General features: G+C 37.9%; 1 protein-coding gene across 6 annotated transcripts in view; it reads left to right on the forward strand.

Annotated features, from left to right (window-relative positions):
* The window catches only part of CCSER2 (coiled-coil serine rich protein 2), a 60467-nt gene that overhangs the window by 13768 nt on the left and 23459 nt on the right, over nt 1-23240 (forward strand). For all 6 annotated transcript variants that reach the window (XM_005425565.2, XM_031060716.1, XM_031060714.1 and 3 more), the window contains exons 4-7: nt 12474-12564; nt 15555-15717; nt 16336-16504; nt 22488-22571. In XM_005425565.2, coding sequence (XP_005425622.1) covers nt 12474-12564; nt 15555-15717; nt 16336-16504; nt 22488-22571 — 507 coding nt within the window. The remainder of the gene's footprint in view (nt 1-12473; nt 12565-15554; nt 15718-16335; nt 16505-22487; nt 22572-23240) is intronic.

Consider the following 23240-nt stretch of genomic DNA (forward strand, 5'->3'; position numbering starts at 1 on the left):
AGCAATCTCTAAACATAGGAATGAAAAAGCCAGAAAATAGCTGTTGCCTCTGTGGCTTCTTGCATCTGTTATTCTGTACTGTGTGCTCATAGGGCCCTTGTGAGCAGAAGAAGACATTTGATTTCTCTCTTCAGTCAGTCATAGCATCTTTGAGGCGGAGACCTGGCTGTAGCTCACTGTAGCAGGGCTCCATGCATCTCCAGTGGGATACACAAATGGAGCACAACCTTTTTCTTACTGCTAAACTCGAGCTGATGTGCAAGAAGCATCATGAAATATGAGGAGAGTGGATGGAGGGTTGTTGCTGTGCTGTGATGTGATCCTCCGAGACCAGAGAGTCAACCTTGGAATTTCAGTGGGCCTGAAGAAAATTCTGTCTATCTGCCCTTGTTTATACTTCTTTTTCTGCATAGACTTCTGAATCAAGCAACTTGGGTTTTATTAACATGATGCTAACAATCAGAAGGTTTGACAAAACCAGTTTGGTTTAATTGATGTGTCACGCTTCGTGAGTTTCAGGTATGTTGGGTGCTGTGTCACCACTGCCAATTTAGTAATGTAAATACCACTTTCAGATTGGGCGCAGATAGGTAATTATATTCTTTGTGTGTAACTAAATATCAATTCCTGATATCTTTTCAGCTGCTTGTGGTATTGTTTGCTCTCCATCTTAAATTATGATGTTGGGATCTAGTGCTTGAAAGAGTTTAGCAGTGGTTATTAACTTTTTGAGGCAATTGTGGCCAGCTTGGAAAAGCTGTTAAAGATTTTTTGTAGTGTGAGTTTTGTAGCTTTATTGGTATTTACAAGGAAAAGTTTCATGAAGGCCGCTGCAAAAAAAAAAAAAAAATACCCTTGTTGCACACACATGCTTGCACATGCCAAGAAAAAAGGGAAGTTTTTAAACTTTGTCCTTGGTAAGTTTTAAACATAGATATTTTGATACATATGCTGAAAAGTAACAAACAAATGGAAGGCACTTCTGCTGTGCTTTCAGAGTATATATCTAGGTTTTGGTCTGTGTAGCCCATATGAATTAATTTGTGCATGGGTATGAGTTCCTACTGAATCAATGAGCTGATTGACAGAAGCTGTTGTAAGCAGATGTGGAGCAAAGGGACATTAGAAACCTTTGATATTCTTGTTCACTATTGTGGATTATTTCTTTGTTTATTGAAAGTAAACAGTTTTTAGAGAGGGCTTAAGAATGGAAGAATGTATTTACTAGTTTTGGAGGAAGTGGAGAAAGGAGATTTTAAGACATGATGTTGAATCTAGAAGATCATTTATTGTTGCTACCCATTTTGATTTTTTATCCTGTTACTGCTTTTCCTGAATTCAGTGCTTGCTTTACTGTGACATTTATCTGAATGAGAAAAGCATCAATAGCACCTTTTTATTTTTGCAAGGCAGAAATGTATTTTCAGTAGCTTGGATTTTGAGGGGGGAAAAATAGAGCTCTGAAATGTCGAATTGCCTCTTAGTAGTGGGATTTTTTTTCCCTGTACTTGTTGGTTTTGGTAGAAATTATGATATATTTGATTTCTTTAGCCTAAAGATTAAACAGCGATCTTTTCTAATCTGAAGATGCAGAAGAATTTCTGATGCAGTTTTTAATTCTTTCTGAAAAATAGTACTCTTGAGTAGGTTACTGTAAGCTTTTATTCCATGTTTTCCCTTTTCTCTGCAAGCAGGAAGTAGAAAGACAAAAAAGTGAAGGCATTGAGAATAATTATTGTGATTAGTCAACATGTCAGATGTTTTGATTGCTGGCAGATACGTGATCAAATTATGCAGTTTCTATCCTCTAGTGTGGTGAGTTAAAAGCAGTTCATATCTGTGTGTCAAAATCCAATTGATGAGAGTCAGATTTAAGAATTTGGAGTGCTTGGGCTAATGCCAGCCTGCCTGCCCTTGGATTTAGTATTTCCAGGGCAGTCACCAAAGCAGTAGTTGTGGAGTTCCTGTGGCACCAGGCTGGGTGAGTAGAAGCAGTGTGGCTGAGTGACAGTTCAGGGAACTGTGTGCTGAGTAATTGGTCATGTTTACTGCACAATTGGCCTTTTTCTTCCTCATTTCCATCCTGCTGTTATTTTGGTAGTCTTTTAAGCTGTATCATTCTTAGTATCAACAAATACTAAATGCTAAATGCTTTTCCTAAGTGTTTCCATAGATGGCAGTGCAGCCCCCACGAGGGTGATCTTAGTTTAGGAGTGTTTGGAGCATCTTTGGGAGGGCAGCTTATGTCAAGGGGATTTTAACTGGGTGTCTGAAATGAGAACCAGCATGAGAAGGTAAGAGCAGGAACTTGCTGGCCTCTGAAGCACGTTGTTCCTTTTGGGGAGCAGAAAAGCCAATATCTTTGCTATTCTCAGTGCATCTTGGTTTTAAAGACATGGGGATGAAGAATAAAAGAAAATTTGACCTCTTTTAGTACAGTCCTCCTGTTCTTTACTAACTGAGTGAGCAGCTGTGGAGAAGATGTGTTGGAGGTTTAAGAGCCATACAAATCTAAATAATATAACAGGGAGGACTTAGAGCTTGGTAGGAATGTGTGGGGTTTTTCTAAGGAAGAAAATATTTTTGTCTAATTCCATAACAGAAAATAACTAATTCCACTATCCTTGTTGTTGTTCCATTTGTTCTATTTTCACTTTCAAATGGAAATTTTGGTTATTATGGATAACTTTCTTAGTGCTGAACTGCTTTCAGATTTCTAAGCACTCATTTTGTTGGTGCCCTTTTTAGTTTTTCCCACAGCTGGTCTTTGCTGCTGAGCACCAGGTTCAGTGCTGTGTGAGCAGACTGACGCTTAGCAGAGCAGTTGATGGCTCTGTAACTTAGCAGGAAGGGCAGTATTTATCCATAGGTGCTCTCACTTGATTCTGTCTGTGCCTTTTGCTCCTGTCCTGGGTTGTAGTCACTGACAGCAGTGCCTAGTTCCTTTAGTGCTTCGTGGCAGAAAGGTGCTCAGCAGTGCCAGGTACAACTCCTGGTTGTAGTTTGGTTTTGTTAGATTTTTGTTTTCAGTAATTTTTGTCTGAAAATACTGTTCACCGTATGTGTAAGCAATGTGTTCTCAAACAGGCATCCTGACTGGAGTCTCATGGCTCCTTTGCTTGCCCTCTCTTGTTGTAGCAAGGTTTGGGGTGTTTTCTCATCTCCAGCACATTAAGTAGACACATGAGAAACAGAAGCTTTAATGTGTCTTTCTTCAGAGTGAAGCTTTGAATGTTTTTTGCAAGTGCAAGTCCTTATTTACATTGAGAAGGATGGGTAGTACAGCTGTTCTTGTTCTGAGTTATCTGCTTGTTTTAAAGATGCTACAATATTCTAGTGCTCAAAGTCTGCAAGAAGTAAAGGTTTAAACTGAAAACATTCCAATAATTTTGGCTTCTTTCTATAATATTCTCGAGAGAGGTTTTTGCAATGTGATTTGGGTTTCTTTTTCTCATTTATTTTCAAGCAATTTCATTTGGGCCAATAAGTTTGGACAGGAAGCTTTCAGAGTGTTCCCTGTACTGTCAGATTGACTCTTTTTCCTGTAGGCTCCAGTAGCAATGTGAATCTTTGCACTGTGTTCATTTTTCCTGAAGTGAATCAAGCCAGTGTTTTTGGGTATGTGCAGAGTGAACATCAATGTAATTATAAGGCATAGGATTATGGAATAATAATTGAAATCTGGCTTGAGGAGACAGATGGGTTTTAACTGCTTTGCTGAGAATTTAATTGCTCTTGGGATGAAATCTGGATCTCACTGGAATGAATCAGTTTGACACATGGCCAGAATTTTAGCCACAGTATAAAATAGTTACATTTTTCTCTTTTCCAGGCAATTTTTGAAATCTTGTAATATTTTCATTGTTTTTCTTTGTTATATTTTTTCCCCTTTGTGACTGTAACTTGGGCAAGGGCAATTCTGAAATAGATTTTGAGACTGTGCAAAATGCTTTCGGGTTCCTGAAGCATTGGTACTCAGTGGAATATACTCTACTTCTTAGAGAAAAGGAACTTGCTTAAATAGAATTGTTTAGTTTAGTCATTAATTTATTTCCGTAGTTATTTACAAGTAATTTAGTGCTAATTACCTTAATTTTTTAAATAATTCACTTCTCAAAATGACTCTGTAGTAAGGTTTAAATTGCCAGTCTGATTTCTCGAATGAGTAATTTATTAACATGAATTCAGACTTGTAATGTGTGTAGTTCTAATACATTTATTTCCTTTATTATTTTATTAATTTCCATTTATTATACTTTCTTGATATTGCCTTCTACCCATCTTCCTTTCTTTAGCTGAACTTTCTTTTCAGGAGGTTAATGCCAAAACACTAATTCTTGTTCTGTGAGAAGCTGGGCTTTTTAAACTGTGATGTTTGGTTGCAGCTGTAATGAAAATAAAACAGCAAGTAAGCTTAAGAAAATGTAAAAAAAATACATAATCTTTTCTCAACACAAACTTTTCTTTTTTTGCTGTAACTTTCTAAAAGAGCAGTCATGAAATGAGTCCTTCAGGTGCAAGCTAGTTACAAAAAGCACACATTAAAAGCCTTTCATCTAATGAGCCAGATGGAATTCAGTTCTTTTTTCTCTTTACATCTTCCAAAGAACAATGAAGATCTTACTCAAAGCAGAGAAGAGCATTAAAATATTTCTTGACAGGCTGTACTCAAACGTGCAATGTTGACTTACTGCATTTCCTCCTCTCTTAGAATACAAAAGGTGAAGTTAATAAAGAGAATTAATTGCATTTTATGCTCCCATGATGCTTCTTGAAAGTAATTTGTGTACTTCAGTTGAGCGCTTCTTTAAGTGTCTGAGTTTGTTCTGTACGTGAAAGCAAAGGATGATTTCACCTCAGTTACTGCTTGACTAAAATTCTTTATGGCATTAATAAATACACACTTCCAATTTTGTGTATAATTAAGAGATTTTAGATTTTTTTCTTGCTAGTGAATGTGGTACAGTGAGAACTGATCACATTAGATACCCAATACTCTAGTGAGGTTATGAGGTTGGAAAGAGAGAGAAGGCATTATTCTTGTGGTGTAATTATTTAATGAAGTATACTTGTTCTAGTCTTAGGAAATCTCATTATATACCTATGTTGGGGTGACTTGGATTTTGAAGTAGTTGACAAATTGAATTTGTTGGTCCTTCATACTCTGTTACCTGAAAGCCTGACTTTTGGGTCAAGCCAATATCTTTTTTGGCAAGAGATATCACAGTAGCACATGAGATTTTAGCTTTTACTGGTACATTCTAGAAAATGGCAAACAATGTGTGAATTTTTACTTAGGATACAGAAAGATTTTTTGGAAATACATTATCTGGGATGCTGCCATTTCTGTGGTCAAGCTTCCTGCTCAGGTATATACATACACATGTGTGTGTATATATATATATATATATATGTATATGTATATATATAGGTAGTGATTGTGGGATTGGAATCTAATACATGTGTCAGCCTTGAAAGCTGTTTTTCTTTGGAAGCTGCTTATTGGAAGTTGCTGTAATTGGTAACCTTTGTTTAAGCTTCTAAATTCAAATCTAAGTTCCAAGTTCTTTTGTCACAGTATCTTGTTCTCATGTTCCAGAATCTGATAAAAGTTATTCATATTCACTTAAATTGTGCTGTTCTAACTTCATAGTTTTCATTTTTGCAATAACACAAGTACAGAAATCTGTGGCAATTGTTTTTTATCTTCCTAATTTCTAAGAAGCCTATTTTTATGCCTAAAAATGTATGTTTGGAAAACCACTAGACTGCTTGGTTCCGATTTCAAAGCCTCAAAAGTCAGTGTCATCTTTTTGCCTTTAATCTTTATTATGAGCAGATAATATTTGTGAATATACTGTAGTAATGGGAGAACATCCTTGAGTAATATTTCCACCATTAAGTTTTTAGTAGAAAACTGCAACTGCTATGAAAAATTCAGTCTATATTGTTGCTTGTCAATACAGAGCTAAGGGCACAAACTCATTTCAGTGTGTTCTGTCAGCTCCTCAGCCATTCCTGTGGCAGGCAGTTTTCTGCTCATGGCAGAGAAAGGAAAAGTCATTACATTAGAGACTGATTTTAGAGTGAAAATAGCCACCATCTACTGTCCTACCTCTCTTCCAGTCTTCAACTTCTTAGTTTAACTGTAGCAGCAAGGAGAGGTGGTGAGAAACAGAATTACTTAATGAGATGGCACTTCTGTCTGTCCTGTGTTATTTAGTGTCCCTACTGTCAAGCATTATTAGGAGGTAATATGACTTTATTACAGTACACAAACCTCTTGTGCTACTGGTCTGAGAGACATGACATTTGGTGAACATCCTTTCATGGCAAATTACCTTTTTTCCTTTGGGAAAGCTTATATGGCTTTGAGAGCTGCTTCCTTCAGAACTAACACAGTAAATCTTCTCAGGCTGTTTTGGCTGGAAAAACCAAGGAAGGCATCTTCACTTTTACTGATGTGCTCTGTTCATGGCATCCATTACTTTGGGGTTTGTGTTTTGGGGAGAGTGTGGCAGCTGCTGTGATACTGAGTGAAATATGAGAGCAAACACTGGTAGAAGTTAGCACTAGGTTAATTTTCTAGGCTTGTAAGGGATGTTTTCTGGTAACTGCATGTCCACGTGTGAGCTGGTTCTGAGCTTTTGTGCCCTTGGCTGACACTGTGGAAACGTATCAGGATGATGTGGCATAAACACACTTCTGCAGTAATGCAGTAAGTGAGGGAACAATTCCTGTGTTGTGAGCAGCTCATGGAGAGATTGGTCAAAATAGAATCACCCGAAGTAGCTTGGAGATATTTGAGGATTGTTTTGGTTTTAATTAGAAACAAATATATTAAGCTGGCTGTGTAAGAATAGAACACATTAATGCTGCGTAACATGTCATAGTCAGGTTACTCCCAAAGTCTCTTAGGGTAGAATTAAAACTCTTGCTCAGAGGGAACAACTGAGCTCCTGGTACAGCCATGCCCATGCTGTCCCTCTGAGGTTGTTTGGTTCCTTTCTCAGCTGGGAATTATTTGAAGCATCTATGTTTTCCTTAAAACAAACGTTGTACATTTAATACAGGTGCAAGCCAGAGGAATGAGAGTCATCACAATCATTTCTGCCAGTTAAGAGCAGCTGTAGCAATTACACATTGCTTAATAGGGTAATATGCTCCATTGTTGGTTAGATAAACTGTAAAAGCAATGCTGAACCTCTGGTGTTGGTAGCCTTTTTGTGCAAACAGACTGGAGCAGTGAGTAGGAAGAACTGCTTTTCCTCCTCCCCTGCTCTTCCTCTGTCACTATTTATGCTCACTGCTGACTGCTTTCTGTGATTGTGTTTAAAAGTAAACAGGAACCTCTCTATTTAAAAGCACCAGCCTATTAAAAAAAAAAACCCAAAATAGAAAATCTTTTAAATTTTGCTGGAATTCTATAGAAGGATAGTTACAATGCTTCCCCCTTTCAGCTTTCCTCATTGCTGGAGGCTAGATGGCAGTCAAGGAATGCTGCATGTGGCAGTGGGTGTAGCTTGGGCTGTGTGTTTGAAAGTGCTGTTGCTTATGAATTGGTCAAGTCTCAACAGAATGGCTAATATTTCTGGTTTTGCTTTTTCTCTCTTTTGTTGTGTTATTGAATTTCAGATTTTTTACACAGTCTGACATCTGATTTTATATATTAAAAAAAATTAAAACCCCAGCAAGTATAGATGCCTTAGATACAGCATATTAAACTAATAATGAATCCCTCTATACCTTCAGTAAACCTAGGTAGAACATACAATGCCTCTATAAAAGTGTTTTCAAGAGCAGTAAATCTTTAAGACCGTTCTACTTAACAGTTAAACCAAAAATGTTTCGGATTTTCCAAACCCAGTTGTTGTTACATGTGTTGCCACAGCAACCTTCAGTTACAGAGCATGGACAAAATTACAAACTACTTGTTTGGCTGCTTGGCCTAATTATCTTCAATGTGACTTGTACAGCGTGCTCCTTTCCTATCCTGTCTTTGGCAACCTGCAGAGTTCTATCCCACCTCTTCCCTGGGTGGTTTTCTCTATTTTAAGGACTTCATTTACAGTGGGCTTTTCTCTTCAGCCCTATAGTACACTATGTGCTTTTCCTCTCTCTGTGTTTTCTGCCTTCACTTAAGTGTTCTGTTCAGTTCCTGTAAAACATTGCCTTTTTGGAGACTTCCTATTTCTTTTGTTAATCTCTCAGATGTTGTCAAATGCTGAAAATAGCATTGAAAAAGACCCTGGAGGTTTCCCTCTTTTCTTCTGTCAGCCTTGCCTTATATTTGACTTTGGCAGTTATTCTTTAGCTGCCCTTCAGATGACTGATTTACCCAGTCTGTCTTCTGTTTGTTTTCTGTTCCTTTTTATCATTCCTCAAGCACCTGAAATGATGGTTTCTTAGTTTCAGTGCTGCTCTTGAGTACTTCACTTGAGTTGTTTGGCCTGATTCTCCTGTAGTTCTTTCCCTTTACTCACTCTTATCTTCTATTGTGGTCTTTTTCCAGCATCATCAAAAGCAAGACCTAAGTCACTAAATCAGTAATAAAAACAATTAGTTATTTTTCTTCAGCTGTCTGCTTCCTAAAGGTGGAACAAACAAGTGAGGTCGGGGATTGTGAGTTATGGAAACAGGTAAAATGTTGTTCCTAATGCTCACCAGCAGTTCATGACTCCCTCAAGGCAATTGCTTTTCCTGCAGAATATCCTAACCTGGCATAGGTACTTGGAGCTCAGGCTCTCCTCAATTCTGCTAATGCTCCCTGGAATTAGTTGAGGGCTTTGCATTTCTGCACTAACCTCAAATCCTGACTTCATTTTTTTTTAAATTCCACTGTAATATATGTTGTGTTATAAACTTGCACTGGTCATAATTTTTGTGTTTAGTAGGGAGAAAATGCAGATATCTGTCTGTCTTCTATTTTGGGCACTTTATGATTATAACCTTACAATACTTAGTGCAAGGAGTGGGAAAGCTGAGAATCAAACCTCTTGCCTAGGTTCAGCTGTTAAGCTAAATTGAACTCAGATTGGTTGGTGGACTGAAAAATAGCACTCTTCAGTTTAAGAAAAAGCTGATGATACATGTTGCATGAGGAATTTTTGGAAACTGAACTTTTTGAAAATATTTTGCACTCCAGTTCATTATGGTGAGCATTACTTTATAATGAAATCTGAAGTTTTGCTTCAGCAAAAGCAGCTCTTCTGCATAGAATTCCCCAGTCTTCAAAGCAGTGGTCTTGATGTTGTATGCCCTTCAAGAAAGGGGTGCTGGGCTCCATGCCTCCAAAAAATTGGGTTAAATCCCAAGCTGTTGTGGATGAGCTGTTGTGTGTGCTTGCTGGACCTGTGGTAAAACACAGCATCTGAGGACAATCAGTCCAGAAAGGATTTGCAGAGCATTGAAGTGAACTTGCTGAAAGTGGTATGTCACATGTGGTGTCCCTTGCCCTTTTAGCCTCTTCCCTTCTCTATGGAATATGAGGGCTCCCTGCACTGGGGTCCTCGAGTTCCTCAGTTCTTACAGCAGGACTCTCAGCTGATCTGTCTCACCTCCTGCTTTCCCTGTTCTATTGCAGGAAGCCAGCAAAGCACTGCTGCCTGTGTCCAGTGGAGAGAGAGCTTGGGGACAGCACTGTAGTTGGACCTGGGATTTCACAGTCCCAAACTCAATCTCTTCCTAGGTTGTACCAGCTTGAAAATCTAGTGCTGAAACAGCCTTGTGAAAATCATACCCCTTTTAATACACATTACTCTTTTCGCCTATATAAATACAATGGGATTCTTCTTTTTCTGTGACTTGTAATAATTGCTGGAACATGTAATATTCTCTAGGGTTGGAGCTGATGCACTTGGAAAGAATTTCTTTATTTCCTGTTCTGTTTAAGCTCATTGCCCTGAATCACTTTATGATGCTAATTGCTGTTAAGCACACATTATTAACTATGTTATTCCCATGTAATTACCTGCAGTTCTTTATGCAGTAGAAAGAATAATAGTGGAAGTATCTAAATTTTATTTTTTTTAAATGCACTAATGTGTTGATGAAACTTTATCTTGTGGCTATTTTCAGGATGACATTGCTGACACCTCTTTGTATATTGTGTTTCCCAAGTAGCTCACAGGGGGAAATGCTCAAAGTGCATTCACACATGGCCCAGTGATTACAAAGTCTTGGTATTTGCAGTTGTGGGGTTTTTTTGTAGCATGGAGTTTCCTTTCCTCAGTGTGGTGAAGAATGTGTAATTAGGGCAGCATAATGAAGTGTGCTGTTGACAGGAAAGTATGTCTGGAATCTCAAATACTGACCTTCTATGACACCATTACACTTCCAAAGTTCTCATTCAAAGATAGTAAGGAGGCTTATCTAGGTTTATTAGTAAAAATTCTGGCATATTGTGCTTTTATATTGTGCATTTTTAACTGCATTTGCACAGTGATGGCAAAGCTTTTCCTCTTTGTTTTGCATTTGTGGCCACTGTTTCCATTTTATTTGTAATGCTCATTAAAGTTCTTGCAGTAGGAGAAAATAATGCTTGTTCACACTAATTTGGAAGATGAAAGCATGGCATAGAAATAATTTATCAACTAGCAAACTGAAACTGCCTCTCAAGCATGCCTGTACTTTGCAGAATTGTTTGAAAAAATATGCATTAGATTAAAAGCTCCTGGTTTCTGAATAAATGGAAGCAAAAGTAGCAAAAATATACAGGCATTTTGTTGTCCCAAATATTAAATCCATGTTTCATTTCAATGGCTTCCATTTTTTGTGAAGCTTTTTCATAGTTGGATTTATTATTATTTCCAGTGCCTTGCTGTGTGGGTTTTCCTGATTTTTCCTGTAAATGCATAGAATGCTATTTGTGGACAAAGCAATTCAGATAGGACTTTGAAATATGACAAAAGCAGGTGGTTTTGTCTCAAGTATTACATCTTTCTTTTGTATTGCTCATATTTTACAAAGTAGATAGTAACTATTTTCATATCACAGTTTCCCTCCTAAGTCAATAAATAACTTGCCCTGCAGAAATGCAAAATGTTTAATGTTCTGTGTCAACCCAAATCCCCCCAAAAATCTTAAAATATACTTAGCTCTTGTCACCATTTATAGTAAAATACAATAGTGCTTTGTGAGTGCTGTAGGAGGGCTGCTGAAGAACAGCTGGAGCAACATTTCAGACAAATGCCTGTTGATGTTCTTCCTTTTCACCTGTGCATCTGTGACAAAGCACACCTAACAAATGACAGCCAGCAAAGGGGTGGCTTTGCAAGGGAATATTGTTGTGCAGTGTGTTCATAGCTTGTATGCCAGTATTCATGTAAGTATTTAATGATCAATTTACTATGAGAAATAATTATAAAGCACTTACTTGATTTAATATTTGATTAATTATACAGTATTGGTGTCACGTATCACTTCTAGGAGTAGCCAATAAACCTAAGAAAAATCTGTGTTTCTGCTGTTAGGAAAGAGGCCTGTGTGTGGTGCCTGAGTCTGGTCTCAGGCCTTAAAGGCATGACTTTGGCTGGGAACTCAGGAGCTGGAGCTGGATATCCCTAGGAGTTTGCTCAGGCCTGCTGTGTGTGATAGTCACTTGGTTTTAATGGGTTTATTTTCCTTGGAGTGATGGAGTGAAAGGGTGTCTGGGCTCTCTGCCCAGGCTGCTGTGGTGTCCAGCAGCACTGGCAGTGTCTGACTGAGCCATGAGCTGGCTGTTCCACAGCCTTGACCTCCTCAGTTCCTCCTCCTCTTGATATTCTTAAAGCAAGAGGGGTCAGTCTGTCTTTTAACACTCACTGGGCTTGCCCTCATTGCAGTCCTTTAATATACCTGACTATATTTAGTATGTATAATTCATTTATCACTAGCACTAAATAGCATTTTTCTTGTGCCATTAGCATACCCATGCAATGTGATGGTTTATTAGTCCCTTCAGGAACAGCTTTATATGAACCACAATCTGAACGGCAGAAAGCAGCAGAGTTTGTTGCTCATAATAGCATGTTTGAATATTTGTTGTCCCAAAAAGTCAAGATAACATAGGTTTCCCTCACTCCTTCCAATGATTTGGTGAGGAGAGCTGAAATAAGAGGAATTAACATCATCTCTTCACAAAGCTGTTTTTGAATTCCAAGTAAACAAAGTTTTGAGTTTCAAAATGCTCCCAACTCCTGAGAAGGCAGGATATTAATGAATAAAAAAGTCTTTGGAGTGTTCCTTAGGCATCAGGCAGAAAAATGTTTTAATCCATCTTTGTTTCATCTAGCACTGTTACTGTGTCATATCAGCAGAGATGTGATGATTACTGTTTGTATAGATGGTCTGAAACAAGGCTGATCTTCCCTGAGGAGAGGAGGCTGCTGGTCACATTGGATGTGTGCACAATAAAAATGTACAAAGCTTTTTGTGACAGTAGGGTGTATGAAGTATCATGGAACCAGCTGTAGCTCATTTTTCTTTTCTTGCAGGATATCTTGAATAATCTTGATTCATGTGATCTTGAAGATGATGATCTCATGCTTGATGTGGACCTGCCCGAGGACCCACCTCGTGACAAAGGTGAGTAAGGCAGCCAAGCACTCTCACTGTGAAACTGCTTCATGGCCTTAAGAGACTTTTGACTTGCTTTCTTCTGGCTCTTGACTTAATTAGTCAAGGCACTCTTCAAATTTGGGTATTTTTTTTTAAAGTAACAACTCTTTCTTTTGTGAAATACAGGAAGGGAGATATTTCAGTTTTCCCAAATACAACTCTTATACTTGAAAAAATCTGAATATAGAAGTGTACTACCTTGAATAAAAGTTCAACCTTTTTTCATACTGGTTTTTTTCTGAAGATTATTTCTATAATCTTAAGTTTCAAAGTTTTAAGTTAGTCTTCTAGTCTCATGTTTTCAGCTATATTTGGAAATGCTGGGACAGTATTTTCTTTCATCTTGGCTGAATGGCAGCATTATTCTTTGAGATAAATAATTTCCTGCAACAAAATGACAATATCTCCTAATAGATATACATACACTTCAGGGTAGCAGGAGATGTCAAATTTAAGATGTGTGTTTTCAAATTGTGTTTTATGCACTCTTGGTTTTAGTGAGGGTGCTGGCAGACTTTTCACAGAGAAGGTAGAGGCACCTAGATGCCCCTGAAATAGAAGAAATTCAGAATACAATGAACTTGATAAAGGAAATTACGGCTGCCCTTTCCCAAATCTCAGACTGGAAAAGTTTGAGGCATTTGCTTTGTTTATTCCCGAGCTACTCATGGGACTGATGAGTGTTGTTGTTATTATGAGCTGTTGTTATGTGAATATGGGCATTTGTTTTACCTGCAAGTTCAGTGGAGGGCAGTCCGTCTTCATACAGAAACACTGAATGTGGAGCACTGTCAGGCCCTACCCAGTGCAAACAGGCCCTGAAAGGAAGAGGGCTTTACTTACTTTGTGTAACATTCAGCTGCTTGCTGAAGTAAATTCAGGGGTTTTTGAGAGCACCTCTGAGTTATCTGGGTGAAGACTCCTGTTATGTTAGATATGAAGCCAAATTTACAGTAAATAAAATTCAGTTTTCCATCTGTGATGATGGTGGCTCATTGTGTGTTAATGTTGTGCATGTGTGAAGTGCAGTACATAATCTTTTAAATCTCAGAATGAGTTGTTCAAAGTGCTGGTGTGAAATGATTGAAAGTATTGCAAGCATGCAACTTTTCAACCCTGACAGGAAGGAGCTTTTTGCTTTTTTACTCATTTTCCAGAATGGGTAACAATGCAAGCCTAAGGCATATTCTTTCAGTAGGAGTAATGTAATTCTGTTGGGGAAAAATGAAAGAAACAATTTTAAAGGGTAGATCAATTTCTCCTAAGTTTCCTTGTTTATATGAAACATGCACTGCATTTGCATCAGTAATTCCATTACAAATGATTAATTTGAAAACTGCTAGAAGGGCATGTTTTTAAAGGTAAATGTTTGCCACAAAAACGTTAAAAGCTAATTACTGCTACTTTTGACATTTTTTTAGAGGTTGGGTTTCCTTATAAAATTAGCCTGGCATAAACAGGGTATCTCTGCTTATCTTGAAAATTTTGTATTTTCAGCAAAGAGGATCTGAAAAGAAGAATTCAAAAACCACCTCCAGGTTTTCCCTTATGTAAACATGACCACTTGAAAAAGCGAAACTTTTTCTTGGTTAATCTCCACCTGTCTTTACTCAGTGTCTCAATATTTACTTTTCCAAAGCTGAAAATCACAATTGCTTGTAAACTTACTGAGCGCTTATTTTGTTACTAATTTTCATGTGCTATGAGCTGTAGAAAGACACTGCTAAAGGAAAATAAATCTTGTTAGTTAAGGTGAATAAGTTTATTTTATTATGCAATTTTTTGGTTATTTGCTAGGTGATAAAAACTGAATTGGAGGTATGAGTACTTGTTCTAGTAATGTTTAACAGCACTTTTTGCCAACACTTTTTCCATAATTATGTGCGACTTCACTGACGTCAGCCTCTTAAGACTTTCCAGGTCCTCAGAAACTCTCCTGGTTTCACTTTGGAGCCTGGGATGCTGCTTGGCCACTATTTATAGCAGCAGTGGTAGCTGCACAAGCATGCAGGGAGTGAGGAGGGCCGTGTAAATCACAGGGTGACGCTGGGCTGGCTCGCAGCCCCACGCAGGCTGGGAACCCAGCAGGAAGCAGGGCCCGTTCGGAGCCGGGTGCGCAGCAGGGCTCGGGGGGCAAACGCTGCTCCCCTGCGTGCAGCTGCTCCCAGGAACGCACTGACAATGTGAGGAAAAGCTCCCTGGGTAAGTGAAGGACCCGGTGTGGTGGCAGAATAGCAGTTTAGGACTGTTTTTGCCGGGTCTGACTCCTGGGTAGAAGTTGTTTTGGCTTTCTCTCAGTCGTTTCCGGGCTGTTGCCAAATTTAGCATTTGTTCCCTTAAGACGTTTGTGGAATTCCTGTGGCTTTGCAGAAGTTCGTGTTTTAAAGAGCTTGTTTGGTTTCCTCGTTTTAAATCATGCTGGTTGTCCAGTTAAATAGAGATTAAATGTGTCTGAATCTGAAAACCAAGCCATGTGAATAGGAGGAGGTATATCTGTATTTTAAGTAACGAGGCTGTTCTTGCAATGCCATCCTGGCCTTTTTTTACAATGTTGCCTTTTTATGTTTGTGTATTGTTAGAACTTGTTAAAGGCCTGGAGATACCATCAGTAAGAGAGACAGGAAATTGTTACTTTTAAATTTATTTTCGTCTATGATCTCTACCTACTTCAAATGATTTTCTGTCAAAAGTGGAAATACTGTTAAAGCTGGGTTCTTCAGTTTCTGCTACAGGTTGCTCTTATTCTTGTAACAAGTTTATGTTTTAATAAAAATGTGACGTTGTTGCAGAAGTCCACTTGACGCTTGTAAAATGCATATCGTTTTGGATCAGTTAAAAAAACCAAAACAAACCCCACAGACTTTACACTACATCTGTTACCAACACATAGTTAATATTTTATTTGCAAGGTCCTGGGAACAAGTCTTAGGATTTTTTTACCATTATGCTCTCTGTAGAGGAACGTGAAAATATGAGCCGCTATGAGAGACAAGACAGAAATGCGAGGCAGCATCAAGAGGGATTCTGGAAAAGAGCACCACAACAGCGATGGAATACACAGGAGCACTATCATCTTGGCCATACTGACCATTATATCCATGGTAAAAATGATTTGAACAGGTAAAGCACTTTTCTGTATTCTCACAAACATTTAAAGCACCAGTGAGCAATTCCTTTTTGGCACTAAGGGATCTCAAGTGATATTGAGTACAAGTACAACATTTTCTGAATAGTTGTGTGTCTGAGTGGAAGCACCACTGAGGGTTGTAACAATTTCTTCTCAAAACTTATGCTTCTGTTTTCAGTCCAAGTACTTGTTGCTCGTGTTGATCCAATATTATACATGTTGATTAAAATAGCTTGTGTGTTCCATGGAAGACCATTGCAGTGTCTTCGTACTTGCATTTTTTAAGTTTGGGCACCTTTTTGCAGTTCAATTTATTGGTAAAGTAAATGTAACCGTATAGTCCTAAGGGGTGAATGACAGTTTGTAGAAATTCTGCTGAACTAACTGGTTTTGGGGCACTGTAGTTTATAGTCTGAGAGTGGTCTCTGGGAGTGGAAAGAAAAGCTCTGTATTTAAGTGAAATAGCATTGACATTTTCTGATTTATTCATTTATTTTCTGCTGTGTGCCACAGTATGTAAGTATAGCCCACATTGCATAACACTTTCCTTTTTACCAACCTCTTCCTAGCTCCAGTTTGTCATCTCTGTGTGTTTGTTTTGGGTTTTTTAGGGGTTCAAGCTACCTGGAGCCTGGCGTGGGTGCCCTGGGGAGCTGCGCGGCGCCGCGGGCGCTGGCGGAGAACACGGTGATGCTGGACGAGATGACCCTGCGGCACATGGTGCAGGACTGCACCGCCGTCAAAACACAGCTCCTCCGCCTCAAGAGGCTGCTGCACCAGGTGAGCTCTCCACAGGTGCTGGGAAGGATCAAAGTTTGGCAAGAATGTCTCACAGATATGTGTGCTTAGCAGAAAGATTTTTGAATGTAGAATCTGAATGAAGAATAGAGATAGAAGCAAGTTTGAATATAGAAGAAAAGAATGGTTGAGTTAGTCTTTAAAGAGGCAAAGAGTATGTTAGTTAGAAGGGGTTTTTATGACTTAGAGCTAAAGATAAACTCACTTCAAACAAGATGTTTTTAATAAGCAGAAAGATAACACAGGCAGACAAGTCAGCAAATGTTGCAAGTAGAAAAAAAGTCTCAGAATTTTCTGCTGCAAGAAAACTGAAAAACAATTTCTAGCTTAAAGTGTAATGTACTAACTTTTAGTGATTAGAGAATAATAGTATGAATATAGTGATTATAGTAGTTATGATAAGCTATAGATAAAAGTTAAAGTATAGATTAGTTCTACTGCGTAAAGATTCTTTGCTCAGCAAAGAAAAGTACGTAATACATTTGTAACTTTTAAACTAAAAGTCTCTAAGCTTGCCTACAGCTGGAGCTGACAGCTATAGGCACAGGCTCTGTCATCCATGACCCTAGACTGCTATAATGTCTTAGATGTAATAAACTGCATTTTGAAGGGCCTCCTAGAATCCTACATCTCTCATTAAGACTCTTACACACAGGGACTAAAGCACTAAAATAAACTGGGGACTGGGCCTAGGTGGGCTTATGTTCTGTTTGGCCTTATTAGGATATTGGCATTTCATTTATACATTGAGTTACAACGTTCCAGAAAGTGATTATACCTTTTATTGCTGTTTCCAATAGTGCCTTTTCTGCCTTGTCAGCACTTTACTGACTACTAAACATGCTATATACTAAAATGTTTAATATTTATTCACTATTCTTTTAATAGTGAATTTTTAATATTTAATTTTTAATATTTATTCACTATTATAATTTACTTCTCTGAGGAGACGTCCAATTAAAAAAAAATCAGCACATGTGAAAACCAGCTTTTATCTAATAAGATTCAAAAAAGCTGGGAGTTAAAAAAAATAATTAAAATTGATCCCATTGATTAAACTTGCATTCAGCAAGTCAATGCCAGCAGCTTTTTCTTAAAGCTTTGTTTTCCTCATTCTTTTTATCTTTTCTTTGTGTTTTGACAAAAAGCTTAGCAAATCCTGCTGGGTCATCTCTATTGGTAGTGTTCAAATTTAACCTTCCTATGTTATGAAATTGTCATAAGTTTTAGGAGCTTATTTAATGTACCTCAAAACTTGGCAAGTTGTGGGAGTTGGTAAACTGCTGGATGACTTAGCAGAAGTATGGCATTTCAGCTACAAAAATTTCTTTGTTACCATAATAAAGAACAGTCCATGAGGCTTTTTTTGGAGGCATACACAGATTAGCATTGGAAAGTGTGTGATGTTGTCTTTTAATACCACATTCATTGCTGTTCTTTTCTAATAGGATAATGTAATGAAAGTAACTGTGTGCCTTAAAAGTAAGGCACTAAAACAAAAAACAACAGAACAAAAAGCAAATCAACCTTGAGGCTAATTCAAGGGTGTGAGTGCGCCTTTTAGAAATGAGAGCATTTGCTTCCTGTGCTGAAATGTATTCCTGATTTTGTCAGGTGGAAAACAATTGTAACAAAAATGATGCAGTGCCGAAAAGGGAAGGTGTGTTCTTAGAACCCAATGTCTGAGTGGTGGGCTGCATAAACTGTGCCCCCGCAACAGCCCCAGGCATTAATACAGAGGTGGCAGGGAACCTTTATCTAGGACATTTAATGCCTTTAACACAAGGACAATTTGGCAGCCTGATGGATGATCTGTGTGTGTGGTTCGTGGGGTAAAGGCTTGCACATTATAGCCAAGTAATGTGTGACCCTGCAGAGTATCATGTGTAAAATCTTGATCTCGTTTATAATAGCCAGGTTGCAGAATAAAAACTTTGCCTGAAGTAGCTCAGATTAGTTTTTTAAAAGAACTTAAATGCACAGAATGAAGTAGTTACTCTTGTTATGTTCATTTTCAAAATTTGCTCCTGGTCTTGACAAATGCCTGATCCTTCTTCCCTGTAACAGTGAGTTTAGTAATAACAGGTATTATTCTTCCCTTCACTCTTTGTCAGGCATACTTGACTGTATTTTCCTGACCTAAACCAACCCTGTTTTGACTCACTGCTTCCAAAACTCATCACTGGACTTCTGAATATTTATTCTACTCTCCTGTGTATAATCCAGTCTTTTAATCAAGAACATGAATAGTAATGTAAAAGTAAACTAGCCTGCTACAGAGGGGGAAACTTCAGACCTTTACTACCTAAATTTCTAAACAATTAGGCAGAACTTGTATGAAATTTTTTTTTCATTGCATTAAAGTGTTAAGCCTTTACTGTAAACATCATGCTTCATACCAACAGGAATGAGTAAAAATACCACAATTCTTCTTTACTTCTTGAACAGAAATACAGTTTTGAAAACAAATAGTTGAACTTTAGCATTCTGAACTCTGAACTAAGACTGGATCACAAGCAGCTTCTTGCAAAATATAAAAAATCAAGGTACAAAGTGAATTGCTTTCAAACTCTGGTTTTATTATGGAATCAGAAGTTCTTCTATTAGCTCCACCAGTTTTACACGTTTAAATGTATGTGTTGCCTTTCTCCAGTTGTGACAGTCAGCAATTATATTTAATTTAGATAGATAGAAACAGAGCAGTAGTCAGGACTTAGGCTCGAGGTCCCAGAGGAACAGTTACAGTAAAATAGGAAGAGTTAGCAATTAAATTCAGTTTTATACAATTATCTAATCAGCTGTAGTGTGACTTAGTGTAGAGCACAGCACGTAATGAATGTATACCTAGCAGATTCCCGGGGAGATTTAATGTGCTGTATGGATTCATTGCTGTGACTGGATATAAATTAGCTGGAGTACTGCTAGCAGCATAGCTGCAGCAGCGTGGGGTTGGTGCATTCCCAGTTCAGCTTGGAAAAAGAAATAGTTGTTTGAGTAACAGAGCCTTGGCTGAGCTCTGTGTGAGCAGGAACACGTGCTGGCTGCTTACTCCTTACTCCCTGCCATCTTCCTGTGCCTTCAGACAGTGAAATCAGCAATAGGAGTCTCTCTCATACAGAGCTTAGAAGATTTTCGCAGTAGTGAGTCTAACCTTCTCTGACTTCTCAGTAATGTAACGTAAAACAACCTACATGGAGTGAAAAATGTGGCTTGTTCTTGTACTAAATGCAGCCATATTTGCAGAGAGGTGTACTGCCTGAGAGTGTTCTCTCTTTAATGCTTAACTGGAGCGCTAACTTTGTATTGTGAGAAGATGATGTTTTGGAAGTCTAATTCTAGTAATAATTGACATGTAAATGTTAATGCCTCTTAAACATTGACTAAGGTACTTCATTTGCATGCTTATTAAGAAATAAGTTTTCTTCTGATCTTAACAATTTCTTCCTCCTCCTCAATTAATTTCATAAACTTGCTACTCTGGGTGGAGGCCAATGTGTTAATAAAATTTTAAACAAAGTTCTTCTGTTTTTGTCGCCCTTGAGCCTTTGATCTTTGCAAGGATTGACCATCCTCTGTAGTAACCCAATGCAACTTGGTTGCATTGCTTGCACTTGCTGTTCTTGTACGGGGGACTGAAACATGAAGTAGTTCACAGAACTGTGAGATCTGTGAAGCTCTTTTTTCTGTGGGAGGCAGGTTTTATAAAAAATGTTTCATTTCAACTTATCTTTCATGAATGGAAATGAAATTCTATTTTTCAAGCACAGCTCTTCACTGTAACTTATCAGATATGGCTCATTTGTATGAAGAGGTTTGAATGAAAACGTGAACCATGTAGTGCAGATTTGTTAAATGCATCAGTACATTTTGCTGAGGCTTTAGATCAGTAAGTCACTTGTGTATCTTTGAAATACATATTCATTGTGTTCTTTTTTTGTGTCTGGTGAGATCCACAAGAGAGATTCATCTTTGTTTATGAGAAGCCTGAAGTTAGAAAGAAACAGAGTTACAAAATAAAAAGATGTTTTTGTGTCATGCATTAAGTTGTATAAATTGCCTCTACCATTTTTTTTTACTGCCTACAAAATAGTTCACCTCAGTGACTTAATTGTGCTTGAAAGAAGCAGAACCAAAGGAGATGAACAAACAGTAGCAAATCAAATTGGCAAATTGTAGGTTTAAGCTGTTTTTTCACTGTCAGATTGTCACTGTGACAGTGTTTGACAGTGGCAGTGAGATTGACATGGCCTGGATGAAACTGCACCCAGAAGGCCAAGCAGGCAGCAGGTGAATAGCACCCTCTGCTTGATGAACACTTAACACAGCTTCTGCTTGCATCATTATAGAAATGCCTTTAGCAAAGGAGTCTGTTCATATCAGTGATTTGTACTGAATAAAGCTTGGAATTGGGAATCAAAACCTAGACCTTGGTAAAAATTCAGTCAACCCCGATAAACTTCCTACTGCTCTGGATAAGTGATTATACCAAAATAAATAATGTGTTCTGCTACTGTAAGAATGTTAGCAGTAGCAGTTTTCTATATTGCCTCTTGTAGTGTGATATGCAATGTGGTGATACCTTTATGAAGTTATGTCCTCTCCAAGTTTCCAAATAGAAATAATACTGCTTAGTATTATTTCTAGCCTACCAAAAATAGCATATGCATATAACTAGGTGCATTTTCTTGGCTAATTCTATCATCTTTTTGGTAAATCTAATATCTTTTTTTGTACAGGGATGGCTCTATTTTGCTGATTTCCCCTGTTTCATTTTAGCAGTATAATGAGAAAAAAACAAAAAACACAGGAAGGCAGATTTCATAGATTAATCCTAGCATGTGTTCAAATGGAGGCTTGAGTTCCTACTGATAGAGTTAGAACTGTTTCTTTTCCAGTTGTGCTGTGTTCTCTCCATGTGTACTGAGGTAATTGCAGCAGTGGTGAGGGAATTGCTGCAATGACCTTTGTCCCTGCTTTGCTGGTGAATGAGTCAGGTGTAGCACAAGCCTGGAGTGCTGATTTAAATCACCAGGGAGTGTGTGACATACTAACCTTCTTTGCAATCAGGTCTTAATCTGCTGTTGTGGAATGCCTTATTGCTCCACTTCCCTGCATTTTAATAGCAGTAAAAGGTATATTGGAGGTACAGAGCTTTGAAAAGTCATGTGAGATACTTTTGCTTGAAATAGTTTGTCTTGTTTTGTATTTTTTCCCATTCCCAAGGTGATTCTTTCACAGTTGTAACTGTAACCATCTGTGACTTCTGAGTGTGTGTATTTGTTTGAATCATTGCTTAAAATAAAATGTTGGTGGAACTTTTTAATTGGGGGATATAAGGTAAATATAAAATACAATAAAACATATAAATATAAAATATAAATAAACATTGTATATAAAACCACAATGAATATAAAATGCAATATAAATATGCAAAAAATAATTTGTAAAACTGAAAGTAATTCTAGGATTCTAATTGCTGCACTTTTCCTCTAGCATTTTACAAGTGTTTTGAACTAACTAATATTTGTGTTTTTATTGTATTACTGTGCAAATTATTTCAAAGCACTCTGGTAGAACTTCCTTATAATATGGTGTGTAAACTGCTGCTTCATCAGTCTTTCATTTGCTGGCCATGGGCCTGGAAGGGACAAGCAGCTGCTTGAGAACTGATACAACTGAGTGCTGGACAGTGTAAACTTGACTGATCTCTAAATTAACAGTCAATTTATATAAAAGCCTAAGAAACAAAAAAACCCCAAAAGCATCCAAACCAAAACAGCACCAAAAAACTGGGATGTAAGTTCTGTCAAGTTATAGAAATGAAATATAAGTGTCTGTAGCATGGGCATCACCTGGGCATTGTGCACAGGCTGCAGCAAGTGTGGCTTTCCTGTGGGGGGAAGAAGAAAACTTGCTGTTTGAACAGGTGATTCAAACTTGTATTCTTGTCTTTGTCCCCTGGTAGAATGACGAAAATGTGTCACTCCAGGACATCACAGTCTCGGTTCCATCGAGTCCAGAGCCACAAGAACCTGAGTCAACTTTTAAGGTAAATTACACTGATTAACTCTAAGGAATAAGAGATGCAAACCTGTTTGTATTTGGAAAACACACCCAAAACTTGTTTGTTACTGAAGTACTGCTTCTTTCTTTGTTTAAATGCTAACCTAGGTGAACCCCACAAAGTCAGTGGCAAGTTTATTGTTTTTCAGAATGGGTATTGAAGGCAGAAGAAGTCACAATAGGTATTGCAAGTAGAATAATCTTTTCTAGTTGGAGACTTGTAATATTGTGTTTTCTGTGTTGGTAAGGTTTTGTAGCATTACTTGGTTCTTACTGCAAAATCACTATACAAAGATCATTAATTCTGTATTTATGGGAGAGAAGCATTGCTTACTGGAAATATAACAAGGCTGTAAATACTTCATGAAGTTGAAGAACACATAAAATCTAATGTTGGTCTGAGTTCAGTAATTTCTGTCGTTGATAAAGAGGACTGTAGGTAGTGTTTGCTGACTAAGCCTTTTTATCTGCATTATGTCACTTGTTTGCACAGCAGATGAATTACTGCTTCAAAAATGCAGCTGATCTACTTACCCTGGAAATTTAGTGGGTCAGCTGAATTTGGCCTCTAAAAGGGACTTTTGGTCAAGTTTCTTCACACTTTAGCCCGTGTTCCTGCAGCCCCTTTCTCTGTTTGAATAGGAGGAGGAAAGCC

Source organism: Geospiza fortis, unplaced genomic scaffold (genome assembly GCF_000277835.1).
Source record: "Geospiza fortis unplaced genomic scaffold, GeoFor_1.0 scaffold92, whole genome shotgun sequence".
In the NCBI taxonomy this organism is placed as follows: Eukaryota; Metazoa; Chordata; class Aves; order Passeriformes; family Thraupidae; genus Geospiza; species Geospiza fortis.